At 41.6% G+C, this 20,631-nt stretch overlaps 1 protein-coding gene and 1 long non-coding RNA gene across 3 annotated transcripts in view; one reads left to right on the forward strand and one right to left on the reverse strand.

The window, feature by feature from the left end:
- The window catches only part of LOC311582808, a 36,106-nt gene extending 35,281 nt beyond the window's left edge, over positions 1-825 (reverse strand). For both annotated transcript variants that reach the window (XR_014774243.1, XR_014774244.1), the window contains exon 1: positions 701-825. This is a non-coding gene — a long non-coding RNA (uncharacterized lncRNA). The remainder of the gene's footprint in view (positions 1-700) is intronic.
- A 52-nt stretch (positions 826-877) lies between these two features.
- GTF2B (general transcription factor IIB) lies at positions 878-18,939 on the forward strand. The gene is made up of 7 exons (XM_084756108.1): positions 878-1,004; positions 6,789-6,895; positions 14,796-14,929; positions 15,798-15,944; positions 16,076-16,205; positions 17,393-17,674; positions 18,536-18,939. Exons 1-7 carry the CDS (start codon positions 985-987, stop codon positions 18,667-18,669), a joined length of 954 nt encoding a protein of 317 aa, XP_084612234.1. The 5' UTR covers positions 878-984; the 3' UTR covers positions 18,670-18,939.
- The last annotated feature ends 1,692 nt before the right edge of the window (positions 18,940-20,631 follow it).

Genomic DNA, 20,631 nt, shown 5'->3' on the forward strand with positions numbered 1-20,631 from the left:
CGTCTTACTACATTTTCTATACTTAGCTTTCACCTAAATGTAACGTTGAGGGGGGGCGGGGGGCCTGGGGGGGCACACAAAAGCATGGTAGGGCCAGGCTCTCTGCTTCACTATGCGTACTGCTGTCCCTGGGCTCTAGAAAGGTTCGTGAAGCCAATATCCTCCATCCCTACGCTCTTGAAGTAAAGGGACACGTAGGACTCTGAGTCATGATGTTTGATGACAGAGCTTGAATTGATACCTGCTCCCGAAGACCAAAACTAATTTCTCTTTTTATTCCAAAATTTTTAGCCAGGGAAAATGGGAAATTCAATCAAATAGGGGAAAATTGACTTGAAAATAAAGGAAAGTTTTGAGGTGAGGGCTTTGCCCCTTTCAATCAACCAGATTTCCTTTGTGAGCTATTTGTTTATTTATCTATCTATCTAAAGGTGATTTGCTTGAGACTCTGTCGAACTTCTGATCCTCCAGTCTTCTTGATGGGGGTATACAGGAGAACGCCACCATGGGAAACTTCCATTTTAATTGGGTCTCTTTGAGAACTAGCTAAAATGTAGCCCATTGGCTCATTCACTGGGTTCTCCGGGACGGTTTTTGACTTTGAATTGTCTGAGACAGGATCGATCTCTCTCTCTCTCTCCTTCTCTAGTCCTGGCTGTCTTGGGGCTCGCTGTGAAGACCAGGCTGCCCCCTAGCTCACCGAGATCCTTCAGCTTCTGCCTCCTGCGTGCTGGGATTAAAGGTGTGTCCTCCTGCTCCTGGCTTTAAAGTTTCGCCTGTCAGTTTGCAGCTGACAGCCAAAAGCAAAGAAAACCAGGAAACGCGTAGTCCGCGTTGCCGAGGACTGGATAATTTTGGACTTCCTCCCGACCCGTAGCTGCGTGGAGCGCGCGGGAGTGGCTCGCGCATAAAATCCTGGCTCAGGGCGTCTAGTCGCTAGTCTTGCTTCCTGCTTCGGAAGAGGCGGTTGGCGGAGCCGCGAAGATGGCGTCGACTAGCAGCCGGTGAGTGAGGCGGCTTCGGAGTGGAGCCGGGGGTCGCGGGGTCGAGGCCCCTCTAGACGGTTGCGATAGGTGTTCCCTGCCCGCCTGAGTCGCCGATGTCCGGGTTCGTCCCCGCGGATCCGCGCCACTCCGGCTTCCGTCTCTCTCCGGACCCCTCTACCGTCTTTGTGTCATGTTAATGTTTTCTCTGTATTTCCTCCCTTACGATCCATCCAGTCTGAGGGGTTGAAACCTCTTTTCCAAAAAGCTGGGTAAGCGACGTTCCAGGTGCCCATCGGCCTGACAGCTACAAAGTTGAGAAACGTCAGCCTTCGTAGCCTGGTGGAAACGGGTGGCCAGCCCAGTGACCCCCAGAAGTGGAAGGGGATTGATTCATTCTCTCCTAAAGGAGCCCCCCCTCCGCACCCCCCAGAAGTATCATTGTGTACTCCGAAGGAGATGTCTGCAGAAAATTAATTACATATGCTGGAAGTCATTTTAATGTATTTTTAAAACGTAGTGTACAGGAAATGCATGCTGTGCCCTCAGAGACAACCTTTCATCTTGTGACCTGCAAAATGCTTTGCAGACCCTAATTATATCTCTTGTAACCACCATGAGGTAGATATTAGTATTCTGGCATATGTGTAAACTGAGTCATGCCAGTGTGTTGACCTTTCGAGTGCCTCGTATACCTATTTTTTGATTATCATCCCATGGCCTCTAGTTAACACAGAATGTACCGAAAGTATCAAATTTAAGTTCTGCACTTCTGGCACATTTTTTTCTGAGGGGGTTACTCTGTGTGGAATTGATAAAACGTCACTCCGGGAAGCCATTATTCCCAGCAGCCTAGGCCATTTCTGGGAACCTCCAAGGTTTGCTGTTGATTATAAGAAGGGGGAGGTGGGCATGGGGAGCAGCTCCAACTACTTGTGTGGAAGCCATGGGCACTCTTTGTTTACCGATTCTCATTTATGATTTAATTAGACTTAATCGTGATTTAATCATTCCATCTGGGTGTGGTCTTGTCAGGTAAGGCTTCCTTGTAGGGACACGGGGAAACTTCAGCTTCCGCAGATACTACAGAAAATTTCCCATGGCTGTCGACATGGAAACAGGATGCGTTAATATGTAGGCACAGCTTGTCATGGAATAGGAACTTCCATATTCTTGAAACACAACTTGCAGTATTTAAATAGTACACACTGTAAACCTACTGGTTACAGGTTTTTTTTTAAAAAAAACTTTTTCATATTAAAAAAAAATTGCTTGAAATTTATTTTTCCGCACAGCCAGCTTTCATTTTGGTCTAGAGTCCTCCTGTGGGATTGCAGATAGGTCCGGCCCACCTTTTCAATTTCTGTGACTGCTGTTACTCCTTTCAGGTTTCTCCAACAGTGGGAACAGAGAGGCCAGTGTTAGATCTGTGCCTCACTGTTTATCCTTGAGGGTGGTAGATAGTCGCTAGGCCTTGACACTAGTTGGCGTTCTGTGTTCAGACTGAAGCCTGCTGCTTAATCTGAGCGTTACTCAGAAATAACTTTCTGATCAAGCTCTGTAAAATGAAGATAGTAACTGTCTTGCAAGAGGTTGTGTAAATTGAGCCCTGAAAACGTATATGGGGCTGGAGAGATGGCCGTGTGGTTAAGAGCACTGGTTGTTCTTCCAGAGGACCTGGGTTCAATCCTGGCTCCCCCATGGCAGCTCTTCTAGAAGCTCCAGTGCAGGGTATCTGCTCCCTCTTGTCTCTGCAGGCACCAGGCCATGCTTCATGCTTCACAGACATACACACAAATACCTACACTTAAAGTATACTGTGGGGCTGTTAAAGGTACCTGCATTATCATTTAAATACCTGCAAGGCTTTCTCTGTGTCCCTTTTTACGTGCTAGGAACTGAAACCAGGACTTTGATTATGCTCAGCAAGCACTCTCCCATGAAGAAGCTACATTCCTAGCCTCTTTACCTACTTTTACTTGTTGGCTGTTTTGTGGTTTGTTCTTACTTTTGAGACAGTCTCACTCCAGTGGAAGCCTCCCCTGGCCTCTCTATGTATAGTTATTAGGGTGGCCTTGAATCAGTAGCAAGCCTCAAGCTGCTTCCTGAATATTGGATTACAGCATATGGCATCCCAGGTGGCACGATAGACTTAATAGTGCCAAAAGACCTTAATCCTTAACGTGCTGCTATGTTAGCCTCCTGCACCACCCACTGATAGCTGGCCTTCCTTATTCTAACATTTCAGTTTTTATGGACTACTCAATTTTATTTTTCATACTTTATTACATTTTCTAATGAACTTACAGAATAGCTACAAGTATAAAGCAAATTCTGCCCTCTCCCATTTTTAAAATTAGAAAAGTTCAAGATATGTTTTAGTAACTAAGTAAATTTGGTGGTTATTATGTGATTTTTTAAAAATCAATTTTCCATGTGACTTAGTTGGTACTTAAGGAGCTGGAGAGTTGGCTGTGGCTAAGAGCACTTGTCGCTCTTGCAGAAGGCCGGGCACTGACATGGCATCTGTATTTCCAGGGGGTCCGATGCTGTTTCTGACCTCTGAACATTACACATGCATGCAGCATACATGCACACATGCAGGGGAAACACACAAACACAAGTAAATGTATCTTTAAAAAATGGATGAAGAAACAGTGTTAGTAGTTAAACATTCAGAATTGTACTGGTTAGCATGAGAAACTTGATCAGAGTCTATAGACCATAAGAACAGTGAATTTTGTGTTTTAGGTGTATGTTTGTGATGACTGCAACATAGCCATTTATTGTATCATGTCAAGGGAATTTTAGAGCAGGACTCACACCTTCCAGAAGTAATAATAAAGTTTTTGCTAAGAATCTTTGTTACATTTTTAAAAAAGATTTGTTTATTATGTCTACAATGTTCTGCCTGAATGTATGCCTGCATGCCAGAAGGGGGCACCAGATCACATTATAGATGGTTGTGAGCCACCATGTGGTTGCTGGGAATTGAACTCAGGACCTCTAAAAGAGCAGACAGTGCTCTTAACCTCTGAGCCATCTCTCCAGCTTGTTACTTTAGAGCTTGTTTTATTAAATCATTTAAGGTTAATAAACTTTCTCAAACTGTTTTGTTGTTCAAGATAAAGTAAATAACAAAGGTATTAGTATCATGAGCTGGGATTTCTGGCACATCCCTGTGATCTCCTTATTCAGGAGGCTGAGGCAAGAGAATTGCTGGTAGTTTGATACCAGCCTGGGCTATGTAGGGAGTTTGAGGCCAACAGGACCACAGACCAACACCTGTCTTTAAAAAAAAAAAAAGAAAAGAAAAGAAAGAAAAGGAAAATATTAATGTTATTAATATCATAAATCTTAAGTAAAAGTTAGCTTTTAAGCCATATTTTTTTTAGTTTTTTTGTTGTTGTTGTTGTTGTTTTGTTTTGGTTTGGTTTTGGTTTTTCAAGACAAGGTCTTTCTGTGTTGCCTTGGCTGTCCTGGACTCACTTTTTAGACCAGGCTGGCCTTGAACTCACATTGATCCACCAGCCTCTGCCTCCCAAGTGCTGGGATTAAAGGCGTGCACCACCACGCCCGGCCTGCCATATTTTTTAAAAAAATAGTTTCTTAGATTAACATGCAATATAATAGATCTCACTATAGCATTTCTTACATCTTATTAAGTCACCTATACTAACCTCTATCTTCTTTCTGATACCCTTTTCCCAAGTAGTGCTCCTTTCTGTCCTCTTTCTTCCTCTTTCCTCCCTCACTAAGATCACTTCCTCCTCTCTTGTTCCTCTTTTCCTACATACATATGTAACATGTATGCATGTGTGTATACACACATGTAAACTTGAATACAAATTCCACCTATGAGAGGAGCATGCTGTCCTTGTCTGATTCTGGTTTACTCACTTAATCTAATGCTTTCCAGTTGCATCTGTTTTCTTATGATTTCATTCTTTAAGGTTGTATATTGATGCCACATTTTCTTTATCCTGAGGCTGATTCCATTTCATAAGTATTATTATTAAGCATTGTTATTATTTATTGTTTTGGCTTTTTAAGACAGGGTTTCTTTGTGTAGCCCTGGCTGACCTGGCACTCACTCTGTGGACTAGGCTGACCTGAGATTCTCCCGCCTCTGACTCCTCTAAGTGCTAGGATTAAAGGTGTGCACCACCACCACCCAGCTAAGCGCCAAGTATTATTAGGACAAATAAACATGGGTGTCCACGTGTTTGTATGGTGTGTTTACTTAGAGCCTTCAAGTATCTGCCCAGAAATTGAAATATATAGTCTTATATATTTCTATTTTTAAAAATTATATTAGTGTGTTTATTTATTGGGGGCAGGGGCAGGTGCCACGCTGTGAGCCAGGACAACCTGTGGGATTCTGCTTCTTCCTCCGACTTTGTCAGAGGACAACCAATGGAAGTTGGCTTTCTCCTTCTTCCTCATCCGTCCCAGTGGCTGAACTTAAGTCATCTGGTCTGGCAATAAGCACATCTACCCACTGAGCTATCATCAGCTCTTTGGTTTGTCTTTTGAGGATCTCCATTGTGATTTCTGTGGCAGCCATCACAGTTGATCACAATAGAGTGTGAAAATCCTTTCCATGTTCTTGCCTTAGTATTTGTTGTCATTTATTTCCTAGATAATGACTATTCTGACTGGGAGGAGATAAAAGGCAGTTTTAGTTTCATTTTTCCAGTGGTTAAAGATACTGAATATATGACGAATATTTATTGGCCATTTGTATTTTACTTTTAGAGAACTATCTTTTTATTAGTCCATTTGTTGATTGGATAGTTTGCCTTTTTGGTACTCAGATTTTGAAGTTTCATATAGATTCTGGATAGTAATACTCCTGTGTCACTGGCAGAGGTTTTTCTCCCATTCGGTACAGTTTCTTGACTCTCCTGATTGTCTCCTTTGCTGTGTAGATAGATCCTGGTTAGTTTTTGCATGTAGTCACTCTTACCAGTTCTTGGGATTACATCCTGGGCTATTGAAGTCCTTTTACGAAAAGCCTGACTGTACCTATATTTTGAAGTGTTTTTACCTGTTTTTTTCTTAGTTCTTTCAAAGTATCAGATCTTTGTTGCTTTTGTTTTCAAAAAATTATTTTATGTGTGGTGACCTCAGAGGCCAGAAGAAGGTATCCAACCCCCTGGAACTCAGGTCTTCTAGAAGGGCAATGACTCTGAGCCTTGAGCCTCCAGCCCCAAAGTTCAGATCTTGTATGAATTGATGTTTGTGCACAGTAAGAGATAGGAATCTAGTTTCCTTCTATGTATGGCTAGCCAGGTTATTTATTTATTTTTTGACTTATGACAATATCTGTGTCTTTTGTCTGGGCTGACTGTGTAGTCCTGGACTCAAGGAATCCTACTTCAGCCTCCAGGGCTGGGACTGTAGGCATGCATGCGTGAACATACCCAGCATAAGTAATTTTTAAAGGTTAAACTCCTTAGTTCTAGACTGGACATAGTCACGTCATCAGCCCTTAGGGTCAGCACAGCCACACTTGTGCTGCCATTCATGTAAACATGTGTTGGTTTTAGTGTGCCATGTTGAATCTGTGGTAAGGAGGCTAGCAAGCAGGAAAACACCCTTATTTTCTAGCAAGAGAAAGGAAGAACACAAACCAGGTAATTATATGTAAATGCTGCTGGCTATTGTGAGTTATTGTTATATTAATCAGGGGTTTCAAAAATCTGTAGCTTGCCTATTACTAGAAACTAATAAAATCAGACTTATTTCATATTGGTTGGGAAATATAAAAACGTGTTTTTGTTTTTGGTGTTTTTCATATAGCTTGGATGCTCTCCCAAGAGTCACATGTCCAAATCATCCAGATGCAATTTTAGTCGAGGACTACAGAGCTGGCGATATGATTTGTCCTGAATGTGGCCTAGTTGTAGGTAAGTAGCTATTAAGGTTTTCATTTAAATCATAATGTAATGGTACTTTGCTTTTGTACAGTTTTCAAGACAGTTTCTCTGTATCAGAGCCCTGGCTGTCCTGGACTCACTTTGTAGACCAGGTTGGCCTTGAACTCAAGAGATCTGCCTGCCTGCCTCACCTCCCAAGTGCAGTTTTCAAGGTTTTAATGGATACATTTTGACAGCTCCTACCTCACACAAGTAAGTCACAGTTATGATAAAGTAAAAAGAAAGAAATAGAAATGAGTAAGATCCTCCAGAGATAATGTGTACATTGCATATATATAACCAATGCATGCTTTGTCATTTAGGTGGAAACATAGCAAAAAGAAATGAAAAGGCTCACAGTGATTGCATATATTTTTAAAAAGAAAAAAAAAATGCAGCAAAAAAGAAAAATTTTCATAGGTAAATTTAGTTCTACCACCACCAACCCCAACATTTTATTTCACTTCATTTTTAAAAAAGTGTTTGAATAATAAAATTGCTTCTTTATAAATATTAATTTAAATACAAAATTAAAAGAATTTCTTCTCTTATTAAAAAGAAAAAGAATCAGTGGAAGGTACAGCTTTTTATGCAGCTTTTATGGCACTTGTATGCTCTCTAGAGTAAACGTGGTGGATTTCAGAACTGTTCTGCCTCATCCGGTGCCCTGCAGTCAGAAAGGTTTGTCAATACTTTCAGACAGCATCATGATCTAGAATAGCTAGTTTAAATTGTTTGTGTTCAGATAGTCAACATCTTACAATTTTACTTTTAGCGCTGAAGATATAGCTATGGTAATGTTTGCCTAGTACATGAGAGCCCCTTGGTTCAATCCCCATTGCTACAAAAAGAAAAATGAGTACAGTTTTATGCCTGTTTGCTCACTAGTCTAGATACACATAAGAGCCTTAACTTAGACTTACACAAAAAATTAGGATGATGTTCAGCATTACCAGAGAAGAGCAGCAGTACTTAAGGTTTGTTTTTATTTTGTTTTGCACTACTGCCAAGGAAGTACAGGGTCTCACTTGTTAGGCAAGACTGTCACTGAACTGCATGCCCAGCCTTTGAACAGTTTGAGTCACTTGGAAATGAAATTTCTGTTAGCCTTAGGAGCTCTAACAAGGGCTGGTAGTACATATTGCAGAATTGTCTCATCCACCCAAGAAGGGGGCTTACTGCAGACCACACTGGGAAGGTTTTGTTTGTTGTTACCACTTTGAGTATTTGAGACTTTGCCCCCACTGATCATATTACAGTGGGAATTTTAGAGCATACAGAATTACTAGTAGAACCTGAGATCCATCACTTCTGGGGACAGCACACAGCTAACACTTGTTCTTAACATGGTTTTCATGTTAAAAGTTGCTTTTATACTTTCAAGTGTAACGTTCAAAACAATTAAAATAATACTTTTTTGGGACCCAAGGAAATACCACCATATGTTTTGTAATACATAAAGTTTTATTGGAACATGCCCATATTATTTGTTTCATATCCCCTTAGCTGCTAGCAATTGCAATAGAAATCACAGGCCTGCTCTTATCACCTGACTCAGTCACTCAGTTGCACTGTATGTGGAGTTGGAAATCAACAGCACTTAATTGGCATGCAAGTTGTCATATTGCAACATTTATAGTATTTATTTCATTTTATCTTTTTGTTATGATTTCTAAGACAGCGTTTCTCTGTGTAGTCTTGGCTGTCCTTGCTTTATAGACGAGGCTGCCTCTGCTTCCTTCAGTGTTGGGATTACAGGCCTGTGCCTTGCCATGCCACCGCCTGGCTCCTGTCACCCTCTTAGGTGGAGTGGAGTAATAGTTGGTTGGTTAGGTAGCAGTGCCATTATTATGCAGAGATGCTGCAACTGTGTGGAATGACCAAAGACAGCCCAGGTGTGACCCTGGTGAGCACTCTTCAGAACACAGACTCAGGAAGATGGTGGTCAGAAAAAAATTAACATGGATTGTTTGATCACAGCAGGATTTATTTTTTTTCTCTTTTCTTAAATTATAATTCATAGTGCATCTCGATTGTCATCCCCTTGCTCTTTTCTTTCAGTTCCCCCCTCCCTCGCTCTTCTTCCGCCCCTCCAGACCTCTGAAGTTGGGGGGGGGGAGGTGGCCTCCCCCATTCTCTGACCACAGTTGGTCAGGTCTCATCCAGATAGCCTGCTTCCCCTTCCTCTGTGTGCCCGCAGGGCCTCCCTGCCAAGGGGAAGTGATCAAATCCACAGCATGATTTCTTCATAAAAAACAAACCTAGGTATGACGTTACCACAGAGTAGTCATGTTTTCTATATCACATTTGATTTTAAAAGGGACAATCAGGAATGCAGGTTTTATTATTGTTGCTTTGTTTTTGAGAGAGTATTGAAGGTAGAGCCAAGCAAGCCAAAGGGTATGTCTAGAACCAGAATGTACTGGGATTGGTCAATAAAGTCCTAAGACCTACTCATACTGTGAGAGTGAAGAAATCTATTCCTCTTTGGCATGAGAACCAGTCACATAACTGTTAAGTATATCATAGTGGTCTATTTGACTTAACTTTCACTTGAACTATAAAATACATTGAAGTGCTATGATTTGGCATTAACTGTCTTACTGCTGATTGTGTGTGTGTGTGTGTGTGTGTGTGTGTGTGTGTGTGTGTGTGTGTGTGTGTGTATGTGTGTGTGTACAAATGCGCATGCACTTGGAAGCTTGCAGAGATCAGAGGGTGTCTTTTTCCAACTTAGTCCCTTAAGACAGGGTCTCATTGAACACAGAGCTTGCTGCTGTTCATCTACTCAGCAAGCCTCAGAGACCCCCTGGTCTCCACTCACACCTCCGGAACCTGGTTTACAAGGTGTGGCCATGCTGAAGTTTGTAAGTGAGTACTCACAATCTGAACTTAGGTCCTCATGTTTATGTAGCCAGCCCTTAATACCCACTGAACCATCTCCCTTGTAGCCCTGGCAGGCCTGCCACTCAGAGATCTGCCTGCCTCAGTCTTCTTCCTGGGATGAGAGGAGTGGATGCCACACCTGGCCTTTACCAGTGTTTCTTAAGACGTGTGGTGACTAAGCAAGTGAAAAAGGCAGAGCTTCCTTCCTTTCATGAAACTGTTGAGTCAAACCATTGTGTAGTGGTCCCTGCCCCCAACTACAGTCTACTAATGTGATTGTGTCACTGTAGAACTTCAACAGTAGATGACAGTACAGTATTTAGGGCATCAGCATAAATCTGACCTTGTACATTGCTTGAATGTTGATTTATAATCAGTAAAATAGTAAGTTTGCCGTCGCAGCCGTGCTGTTAGAAAATAAATGTGAGGCTAGGGAGTATAGCTGAATGGATGAGTGCAGGCCTATGTTGTTTAAGTATCAACACTGCTGAGGAAAGAATTAATGCTGTGCCTTATGAATTGGAATTTCACATTAGTATTACTTAAATTAGTAGATCCACTTACAGTTCATGTCATGTCACGTTCACCACTTAAATTTGATCTTTTTTAAAAGTGACATGAGAAAAGTAGATTTGAAAAAGAAGTCATTTTGACCTTTTCTTCTAAAATTCAGTCATTGCCAAATCAAAAGGTAGGCGCTAGAGTGGTGACTAGTGAGAAGGATGCTGACAGTTATTCTCGATTGTTTCTCAAGAAATAGAGACGATCATACCCTAGAGTATGATGAAATAAATGCTCCTTAGATGCCTCTCTTCGTTATGGGCTATACCCTGCAGTGCAGTGACACCTGCTGGGTAGGACGTCTGTCTTGTGTGGACCTCTAGTAAAGCCTGTAAGGACTTGCTCTAGGGATGGGGATGCTGTAGTGAGAGTTAGGTCCATGTCAGTGCTACTGTTGACAGCCTGCATGAAACTCCTATCAATGTGTAGTTTAAGAGGAGAAAGTTTGCATGTTTCTGTTTCTAGGATACTTATGCGTATGTGTGCTTGCTAACTGATAGGCTTCTTGCTGTCAAAGGTTGGTTACAGGCTTCCTTTTTGTCAGAGACTGCAGTGTCTAAACATGAAGCTTTCATGGCACTCTCCCCGGAAGTGATTCTGGATGGCAGGCTTCTTCCAAGGAAACTCAGCAGCCCTGCCTCAGTTGGATTTTAAGTGGGAGCTCTTTTCATAGTCAGGGTTTTCTGAATAGTCTTGCCTCTTGTCATTACATGATTTTCAGACTCCTATGCTTTCATACTCTGCTCTTGAGTTGTCTTGGAAATCTGATTCTTATAAATGCTGCTGTGAGCAGGTGCATTTGAAAGGGAGTGGTTCTTAGGGTAAGCCACAGATTCTCATATGAGCATTTAGATCATTCACATATTTGGAAAAATTTACTTCATTGTCCATTACTGGGTTTTTCTGTTTATGCTATATACAAGGCCACCTTAAAATTATTAGTTTTAAAGTCCATTTTGTCTTTTTAAAGCAACATAAAGCAATCAGCAAAAGATGACTTTGATGCTAAAAGGGAAATGTTCTGAATGAAGCATTTGGGCTTGCTGTTGCTGTATCTTCAAATATGCAGATAGACTCACAGGAAGTGGGCGCACCTCCATGCCTTTCGCCTGTGCTTCTTTTCGTGTATCCACTTCTGTCCCTTGAAAACATTACAGTTAGCTGGGCCTAGTAGCATAGGTCTATAATCCCAGCTATTAGGGAGGCTGAAGCAGGATTAAAGTTCAATGCCTGCCTGGGCTAGCATGAGTCCCAGGCTGGCCTGCACAATTTAATGAGACCCTGCCACAAAATAAAAGCAATAGGGCTGGTAGTACAGTTCAGAGAGCACTTAAACCAGCATGCTCAAGGTCCTGAGTGCTTGAAAAATATAATTATATGAGCTTTGTGTACATAGAACTACATGTAAGTCAATGACATTTGGTCTTTTTACCTTTTCAAATTTGGTCTCTTTTGAAGGCCTCAGTAATTTATATTTGTGCACTTTTTTTTTTTTAATTGACTAGGAAGTTTGGCCTCATTGACTCTGAAAGCTCAAGTGCATGGGAACCACATAGTATCACTGTGACTTAACCTTGTCCTTCCTTGGTGCCGTGCTCTGCTGGCGTGTTAAAATGCCCTATAACTGGGGTCCTTGCTGCTGCCGTCCCTGCTTGTTCTCAGTGCATATGGAAATGACAGGCAGGAACTTCGCCTCTCATGTTCTTTCTGTCACTGAGACATGACTTTCCAGGCAATACTCCGGTTGCTCTTATCAGAAGTCTTCACTAACAAGCCATTCCCTTGCCAGGTAGTGGTGGCGCATACTCCTAATTCCAGCATTTGGGAGGCAGAGGCAGGGGCATCTCTGTGAGTTAGAGTCCAGCCTGGCCTACAAAGCAACTCCAGGAAAGTCAAGGCTACACAGAGAAACCCTGTCTCAAAAAACCAAAAACCAAAACATCCAAAAATCAAACCATTCCTTTATATACTTATTTTCTTAAAGTACATCACTAGTTTTAGATTATAATTGCTATTCTGTGTATGCGTGCAAAAGGAACTTTTATTCCCGTTTCCACTGTTGTCCTGGAGGCCTTTGTTTGCTAACCTAGGCCTATCCTGGGAGCTTTTAGCTTCCCTGAAATCTAACCTGGGCCTAGAATGTTTTTAGCCTCTGAGACTTACTGCTTAATAAGCTCACCCTTACTTGTTCTTCCTGAGCTGAGCTGGCTGGTTTAACTCAGCTGTTCTGGCTCAAACTCCTCTCGCAGCTGACCTACTCAATCTGGCTTCTCTCTCAGCCCCTGAATAGTCTGCTTGGCCTCAAACTAACTCTAGTAATCTAATTTCTTGGCTCCTTCTCATTCTCTGGCTCCTTGATTTGAGTCCTCTCTCTGCAACCTGTCTCTCTATTACTGTTCTGGTAAAACTGCCTCCTCTTTCTGCATTGCCCCTTAAGTAGCTTCCCTTTCCTCTCTCTTCTGAGTTGGGCGTATCTATTCTGTCAGATTTTTCTCTGATTTGTTGCTTTTTCTGCCACTCAATTAGACATCACTTTCAAACAAGGATGCTTCTTTCTAGAAACTAAATTTACCTTCATTGTTTGAGATTAAAGGCATGTACCACCACATTTTTTTTTTTTAAACCTGAAACTTCCCTTGAACTCAGATCTGCTTATCTCTGGCGCCTGAATTAAAATAAAGGTGTGTTTATATTCCAGCAGGATCACACAGACCTAGAAGGCCTTTGGATGTGATCTCTTGCCAGAGCAGATGTGTTCTGAATTAAAATTCCTCTACATATGTGCATTTTAATTAATGTATTCTTTTTAAAAATAAATTAATGTACTCTATAGAAGATTGGCATAGTCTGCAGTGAAATAATCTTTTCACTCCATTCTCCCTTGTCACTAAGTACCCGCTGGAAAACCCAAGGGACTTTTACAGTTGAAGGGTCAGATGAATGCCTGACTCTCTTATCATCCCCACTGGAAACGGAGAGAACATTTGCCAGATTTTTTAGTTTTCACAGCAGTAAGTAGACAACACTGAGGTCTTCTAGCTGCTTTTAAGGAACTTTACATGCATTATACATATGCATTAACTCATTTAACCCTTATAGTCTTTAAAATGTGAAGTTACTGGGGAAATCTAAAACTGCAGAAATAAGGCCTAGAAATGAAATAATGTGGGCCATCAAGATGGCTGAACAGTAAGAGTGCTTTCCACCAAGCCTAACAAACTTAAGTCATCCACCTGAACCCAATGGTAGGAGAGAATTTTTTACCTTTACACATGTCTGTACATGCACCCCCCCAATACACATTCAAGTAAATGTAATCAAATTAAGATTTTTTGTCTTAAATTATTTGTATATGTCTGTGGCACATGTGTACATGGGAGTAGAGCTGGATCCAGATGTGGGTGGTGAGAAGCAAATTTGGGTCCTCTGGTGAAATGGTATGTGCTCTTAACTACTGAACTATCTCCTCATCTCTCCATCTAATTTTTTTACTTAAATAATGTTTGCAAAACTAACAGCAGCTTGTTCTCACATTGTAAACATTGTATTCATTGACTGTCCATACGGAAACTCACTATAGTGGCTGGCAAAGATGGACATGGTGAGTTTTCAACTACCCTATGGCAGAATTCATTGAGAGAGTTCAGGGGAATAAGTTGGAACATGATACATGTGTCCAGCAAGTTTTGTGATTTTTGGCCAATTAACCTCAATTGTGAAGTACCAGTGAAAGTGGTGCCTGTGTTCATGCAGCTCTGGGGATTAAACGATAACATTTACTGTGGGCACACTGACCAGCATGTGTTTCAGTGCTAATGCTCTCTCTCTGCTTCACGGACTTTGAGCTCTTCCCACTAAAGCAGTGGCCCGTCAGACCTCTTCTTGTCAGGTGCTTAGATACCATATACCTAACCACAGCCTCTTTGCCTGAAAAGTAGGCCTGTCTGCCTTTTAAAATTTTTCTCTGACAAAGTCTTGCTGCGTAGCCCTGGTTGGCCTGGAACTCATGGGGAACTGGATATCTGCCTGCCTCCACCATCTCAGTGCTGGCTTGCAACACCTGGCTTCATTAGTTTCTTTTTATCACTTACTTTGCTTTGATCTTTGAGCCAAGGTCTTCCTGTTTTATGTAGTCAGTATAGCCTTGATTTCTCTAGTATGCCTCAGCTCTCAAATGCTCGGATTGTAGGCATATGATATCATACCAGCTTTTTCTTTTGCTATTTTAACTACTTTTTCTTCTAAGTGTTGGGATATGAATGATGATAGCATACTGTTGCATAGCGCATTATTGGACTAGCATAGTTGGCAAATGCTTCAGAGCAGACACGTAAGACATGGCGTCTAAGCCAGATCCCGAATGGCGACATGGAGATGCTTACCGCATGGGGAGCTCTGTCCTGTTCCTGGCTAAGTGAGGAGTAACTGTGTGCTTCCTTGGTAGGGGACCGAGTTATCGATGTGGGATCTGAATGGAGAACTTTCAGCAATGACAAAGCAACAAAAGACCCATCTCGAGTTGGAGACTCTCAGAATCCTCTTCTGAGTGATGGAGATTTGTCCACCATGATTGGCAAGGTAAGAATTCTACTTAATAGGAAATGTCAGTGGGAGACTAGCTAAATATCTCTAAAGTTAGGACCTCTGCAAAAGTGTCACTAACCCTTAGAAGACCCTTGACTTGGGAATAAGATTCACCAATGTTACCACTGTGAAAAGACTTTGGCGTTTTTTCCATCATGGAGGACAGGATAGAGAATCAAAATTACAATGTTGGGCTGGGAGTAAGAGCATTGGCTGCTCTGGGGGTCTTGGGTTCAATTCTTGGCACCCACAGTGAAGCTCAGCAGCTGTAACTGCAGTCCCAGGGGACACTTCTGTCCTGCACTGGCACGAGCCATGCATTGGTACACAGACGCACAACCATATACATAAAATCACAAGAACAAAGTTACCACTTTTGTACTTATGTGATTTTTTTTTTTCCTGAGGAGATGCAACACAGATAGGGAACTAATGCGGACCCAAGTAATGTTTCTGCCAAAGGCCACACTGCGCTGTAGGCCCAGACTCTTAGAAATGCAATCAATCCTGGAGCTTTCCGCAGGCAGGCCAGGTGGAGAATCTCTGTAGGCTACAGAGCCAGTTATAGGCCAAACAGGGCAATATAGTGAGACCCTGTTTCAAAGAAACAACAACAAAACAGATTGTGTACCAGTAACATAGCATACAATTCCATTTTCTGTGTTCTTGAACATTTCTGTAGATTTACTTAAGTGTCTATGACACCAACTTCTCTAAAGCATGTTCTCATGGAACTTATAGAGGCACAGGCTCCACTGGACAGAGTCCTGGGGCATATGGAGTCAGATTGTGTAAATTCCGTTTTCATAGGCACTGTCCAAAATTTCCAAAAAATGTTCAAGATTAAATCTTCCTTTTATAGGGTACAGGAGCTGCAAGTTTTGATGAGTTTGGCAATTCTAAGTATCAGAATCGGAGAACAATGAGTAGTTCTGATAGAGCGATGATGAATGCATTCAAGGAAATCACAACCATGGCAGACAGAATCAACCTCCCTCGCAATATAGTTGTAAGTTCCTGTCCACCTCTTTTAAGCCATTCTGACATTCACTTTGCATAATTTAAGAGCACATAAAAATTTGATATTGTAAGTAATTAAATGGCCTAGAGTTAATTAAACTTAGTTTCTCTACTTTGAAGGATCGAACAAATAATTTATTCAAGCAAGTATATGAACAGAAGAGCCTGAAGGGAAGAGCTAATGATGCGATAGCGTCTGCTTGTCTGTACATCGCCTGTAGACAAGAAGGCGTCCCGAGGACATTTAAAGGTAAGGCTGGCATCGCACCAAGTAGAGCTCAGACAGGCAGCTCTGACGCTCAAGAGTTAGTGCTGGTGTTCTCCATGGCACAGTAACCCATGTACACAGCATTTGCCAGTGGCTCATTATTTGGTTCTTTGACAGAAAATTTACAAGTTCTCTCGACCATGCAGGCAGCATCATATTAATCTGTAAACCCACTGTACAGCTGACTGTTCTGTGGGCTTGAAGGCCTGACAATCACGCTGCAGAGGCTTTTGAAGTTACATTGGCAGCTGGCGATGAAAACAACTACCACTAGTACTGGTCTCATGTGTTGTGAGGGAGTCAAGTCTTAGAAGGTGTCAGTATAATTTTTTTAAAAAAGATTTATTTATTTAATATATACACAATGTTCTGTCTGCCAGAAGAGGGCACCACATCTCATTATAGATGGTTGTGAGCCACCATGTGGTGGCTGGGAATTGAACTCAGGACCTTTGGAAGAGCAGTCAGTGCTCTTAATCTCTGAGCCATCTCTCCAGCCCCTAGTATAATTTTTTTGAGGCTTAGTGTTTGCGTTTTTTTTTTTCAAACTAATGTCTTTGAGTTACTAGCTGGCTTTGTTTACTCAGGGGCACAGGACAGCCTACTCCAGTGTTGCCCTCATACATACACTGACTTTCATTGGCCAGGTCTAGGCTGGAGATAGACTCACCATAAGGAATGAGTATTTTTTGTTCCAATTTTAGTATATGTGCTGCGAAGCAAGCACTTGAATGAGTATTGTAAACAAGTTTTCCTTTGTCAAAAGAGAGGAGGGATGACCTCATCACACATCATTTTTGCTATAAGAACTCAAATAGGGATAACCTAGCGAAGTGAAGGCATGCAGTTCATGCAAGGGTGCATCATTTTCCTTCTCCTTAGAACATTCCTTACAAAGATTAACATAGATAGCAGAGAAGTTTTTCATTACTTGTAGAAACGTATTTGTATAAATTGAACTAGGTAAGTCTGTATCTTGAAAGACACAGCCTAAATTCCAAGTGCGGTGAGAATATAAACAAGAAATGTTGAAGTGCTGCAGAGAGGACTCAGCTTCATCTTTAAGCCTCGGTTGAATTTTTTTACAACTAGAATATTTTATTTTTATAAGAAGGGATCAATCATAAAATGAACTCTGGCTTATGCATCTTAATTTTTTTTTCTTTTAGAAATATGTGCTGTATCTCGAATTTCTAAGAAAGAAATTGGCCGCTGTTTTAAACTGATTTTGAAAGCTTTGGAAACCAGCGTGGATCTGATCACAACTGGGGACTTCATGTCAAGGTTCTGCTCCAATCTTTGCCTCCCCAAGCAAGTGCAGATGGCAGCCACACACATAGCCCGCAAGGCGGTGGAGCTGGACTTGGTTCCTGGCAGAAGCCCGATTTCTGTGGCAGCAGCAGCTATTTACATGGCTTCCCAAGCATCAGCTGAGAAGCGGACACAGAAAGGTAGGATCTTCATCAGGAAGCGTGCCAGGGAGATGGCAAGGCTGGGAGTGTGGTGCTTTTATTCCTAATCTTCTGAGAAATAGGATATCTATTCAGAACCTTTAAGAAGTATTAACACATAAGGAAGAAGTATGAGAGAAAGCCCTACTGACAGAGAGAGTATTTGTTTGGTGTGCCTGAAGGCCTAGATTTTATTCTTAGCACCTCAAAAACCGAAACAAAATACCTGAAGAAAACAAGGTATTTTGCTTTTACATGGGTTAGAGGCATAGTCTTGTGTACAAGTCTCCTTTTCCCATTTGAATTATTTAATTTTAATTTGTATCTTTTGGGGGGGCATTTATTTACTGGAGCATATTACTGGTGGTTACATCACTGAAAATAATGGCGCCTCTCCCCAGCCACTACTGTCAGTCATCCCTAAGGGAGGGATGGAGCCTCATGGCCTGTCCCCATTTTTGTATTTTTTGTTTTTGTTTTGAGGTAAGATCTCATCCATTCCAAGCTGGCCTCAAACTTGCCATGTAGTTAAGGGTATTATCTTTCTTGCTGTTCTGGGATAAACCCAGGGCTTTGCACATGTTATACTGCAACAGACTACCTGACCAAAGCAACACAGTGTCTGTCGCCATAGGGCCATGCCGTGGGTTGCTTCACAAGCATCTTTCAGTATTCCTAAGACACCTTCAAAGAGGCCTGCCATTATTGCTATTTATATTGACTGACTCTTGTTTTTACCTGGTAGGTTGTATTTCCTTCTGTTATTAATTATAAAGAATAAGACTGGAGGGTGGTTTCTTGTTTTCCCCTTTGGTAGTAGGAAAGAGGTGGAGCAGATCAACCTAATGTCTTGTCTTTTAGAAATTGGAGATATCGCTGGTGTTGCTGATGTTACCATCAGACAGTCCTACAGACTGATCTACCCTCGGGCTCCAGATCTCTTCCCTCCAGACTTCAACTTTGACACCCCAGTGGACAAATTACCTCAGCTCTAAGCTGAGACAGCTGTCACGCTCTCATGTACATGGGACTTTACTCATTGCCTATACAGTGCTGGTTGAGCCTTTACTGAAGAAAAAAGGAGATGGTACGCATTCCAGAGCTAAATATTATTGCTTCGCATTCTGTATGTATATACTAGCACAACATATTTAATGATTTAAATTTCTTACTGAATCTGCTTTCTTTTTTAGTGATCTAGGAAACAGTATTTTGGAAGATATTGAAATATGTAATTCTCAAATAAAACATTTTTCAAAACTAAAGTTTTTGTTATAACATGAAATTTATAATTTATAATATATAATTATAAGTCCTGTATATCATTACAGGAGAGAGCTTTGCTTTCTATCATTCTCATATTTAGGTTCTTCAATTTCAATGGTCATAGAACTAGCAAAAGCTTGAGAAGCATTGCTAACATCTGGAGCACACCATCGTGTGAGAGTGCTGAACCTACACACATAAGGAGGCTGTGTGAGAAGTGATGAGCTGGGCCTTGATAAGCAGGAGCTCATGCGGTAGTTTAAAGCTTGTTTTCACTGAGCTCAGTGAGCAGAATGGATGATGAAGTAACAGCACACCAACAGATTTGGAATGCTAATAAATCATTTCACAGAATCAGCTTGGCTATGGTTCTTTTCTTAGTTATGTTAATGGGATCTGTATGGCAATTACTGGACCCTACGAGTGTTTAGAAATCATTTAGTCACACAATTCACAGTAGTGCAATTTTTTTTTTGCATGTCAATATTTAAGGTATCTTATGTAGGCACTAGAAAACTAATGAATTTTTTTTTTAGTTGAAACAGGTAACTTGACTATTAGACATCACTAATGTATACTGCTGGTTCTCACTCTATAGATAGTAGCTCTGGGAGGCAGGTTCAGATCTTGGTCTATAGAAGACTGGGTACCATTCTTGATCCCTAGCATCTCCTATCTCATGCAGAATGATAAACAGTGTCTATATGTTCCTTGGGCTTTGGTGAGGATCACGCAGGTCCCAATTAAGAGAAACTGGAATCTGCAACCACATCTAGCCAGGTCTTAGTGTGGCTTTAGCAATGATTAAGGTCAGTCTTCAGGAAAGCTGGAAAGTAGAACCCCCGTTAGGTTGTCTAGAATTATGGGGTAGGAGATGGCTTCAAGTAAGCAAGCAATTTGACAAGCTAAGAGCAGTGGTTAAGCTGGAGGGGGTTCTATACAAGCAGGTCGTTTAACAGAGCCTAAGTTTGCTGGGACATCTTGACCCAGGATTCCTAGACTAGAATTCAGTAGTTTTCCATGGGGTTCTCCATCAAGGAGATCAAGTTCTAGTTAAGCCTGAAATGGTCTCAGCAAGAATACAAGACAGAGGAACCTCTCCACTGTCCTGCCTTGTCACACTGGTGCTCTCTCCTCACTTCTTATGTCAGAGAAGCCTCTAGAAATGAAAAGATCTGCCCATACTCATTTAGTAGCTGAGGTGGGACTGAGGTCTCCTGATAGAAACAGTGCTCTTTCCATGAAGCCAGACCCCAGGGGATAATATCACAAGAAGTTTGCCTCAGTACTGAGGTCAGCTGGATCTTTCAAGTAGAATTCTATTAACGAGACTATTTAGAAGCAAACCTTATATATAGCTTCTTATAAAATGCTTATAAGAGTAAATTCCAGTCAGGTGGTGGTGGCATATGTCTTCAATCCCAGCACTCAGGATGCAGAGTTGGGTGGATCTCTTGAGTTCAAGGCCAGCCTGGTCTACAGAGTGGGTTTCAGAACAGCCAGGACTATAGATCAAATCCTGTCTTGAAACAACAAACAGTAAAAAAAAAAATTTTTTTTTCCGGGATTGGAGAAAAGGGATAAAACCATGGTCATACAAACCTGACAGAACACACGTTGAGCTGGGTGGGTGGGAGAGGTCACCTAAAGTCCTCAAGAGCAAGTTGGCTAGGCAGGCTAGCACAAAGAGA

The sequence above is a fragment of the Acomys minous genome, assembly GCF_964271855.1.
Source record: "Acomys minous genome assembly, chromosome: 14".
Taxonomy (NCBI): domain Eukaryota; kingdom Metazoa; phylum Chordata; class Mammalia; order Rodentia; family Muridae; genus Acomys; species Acomys minous.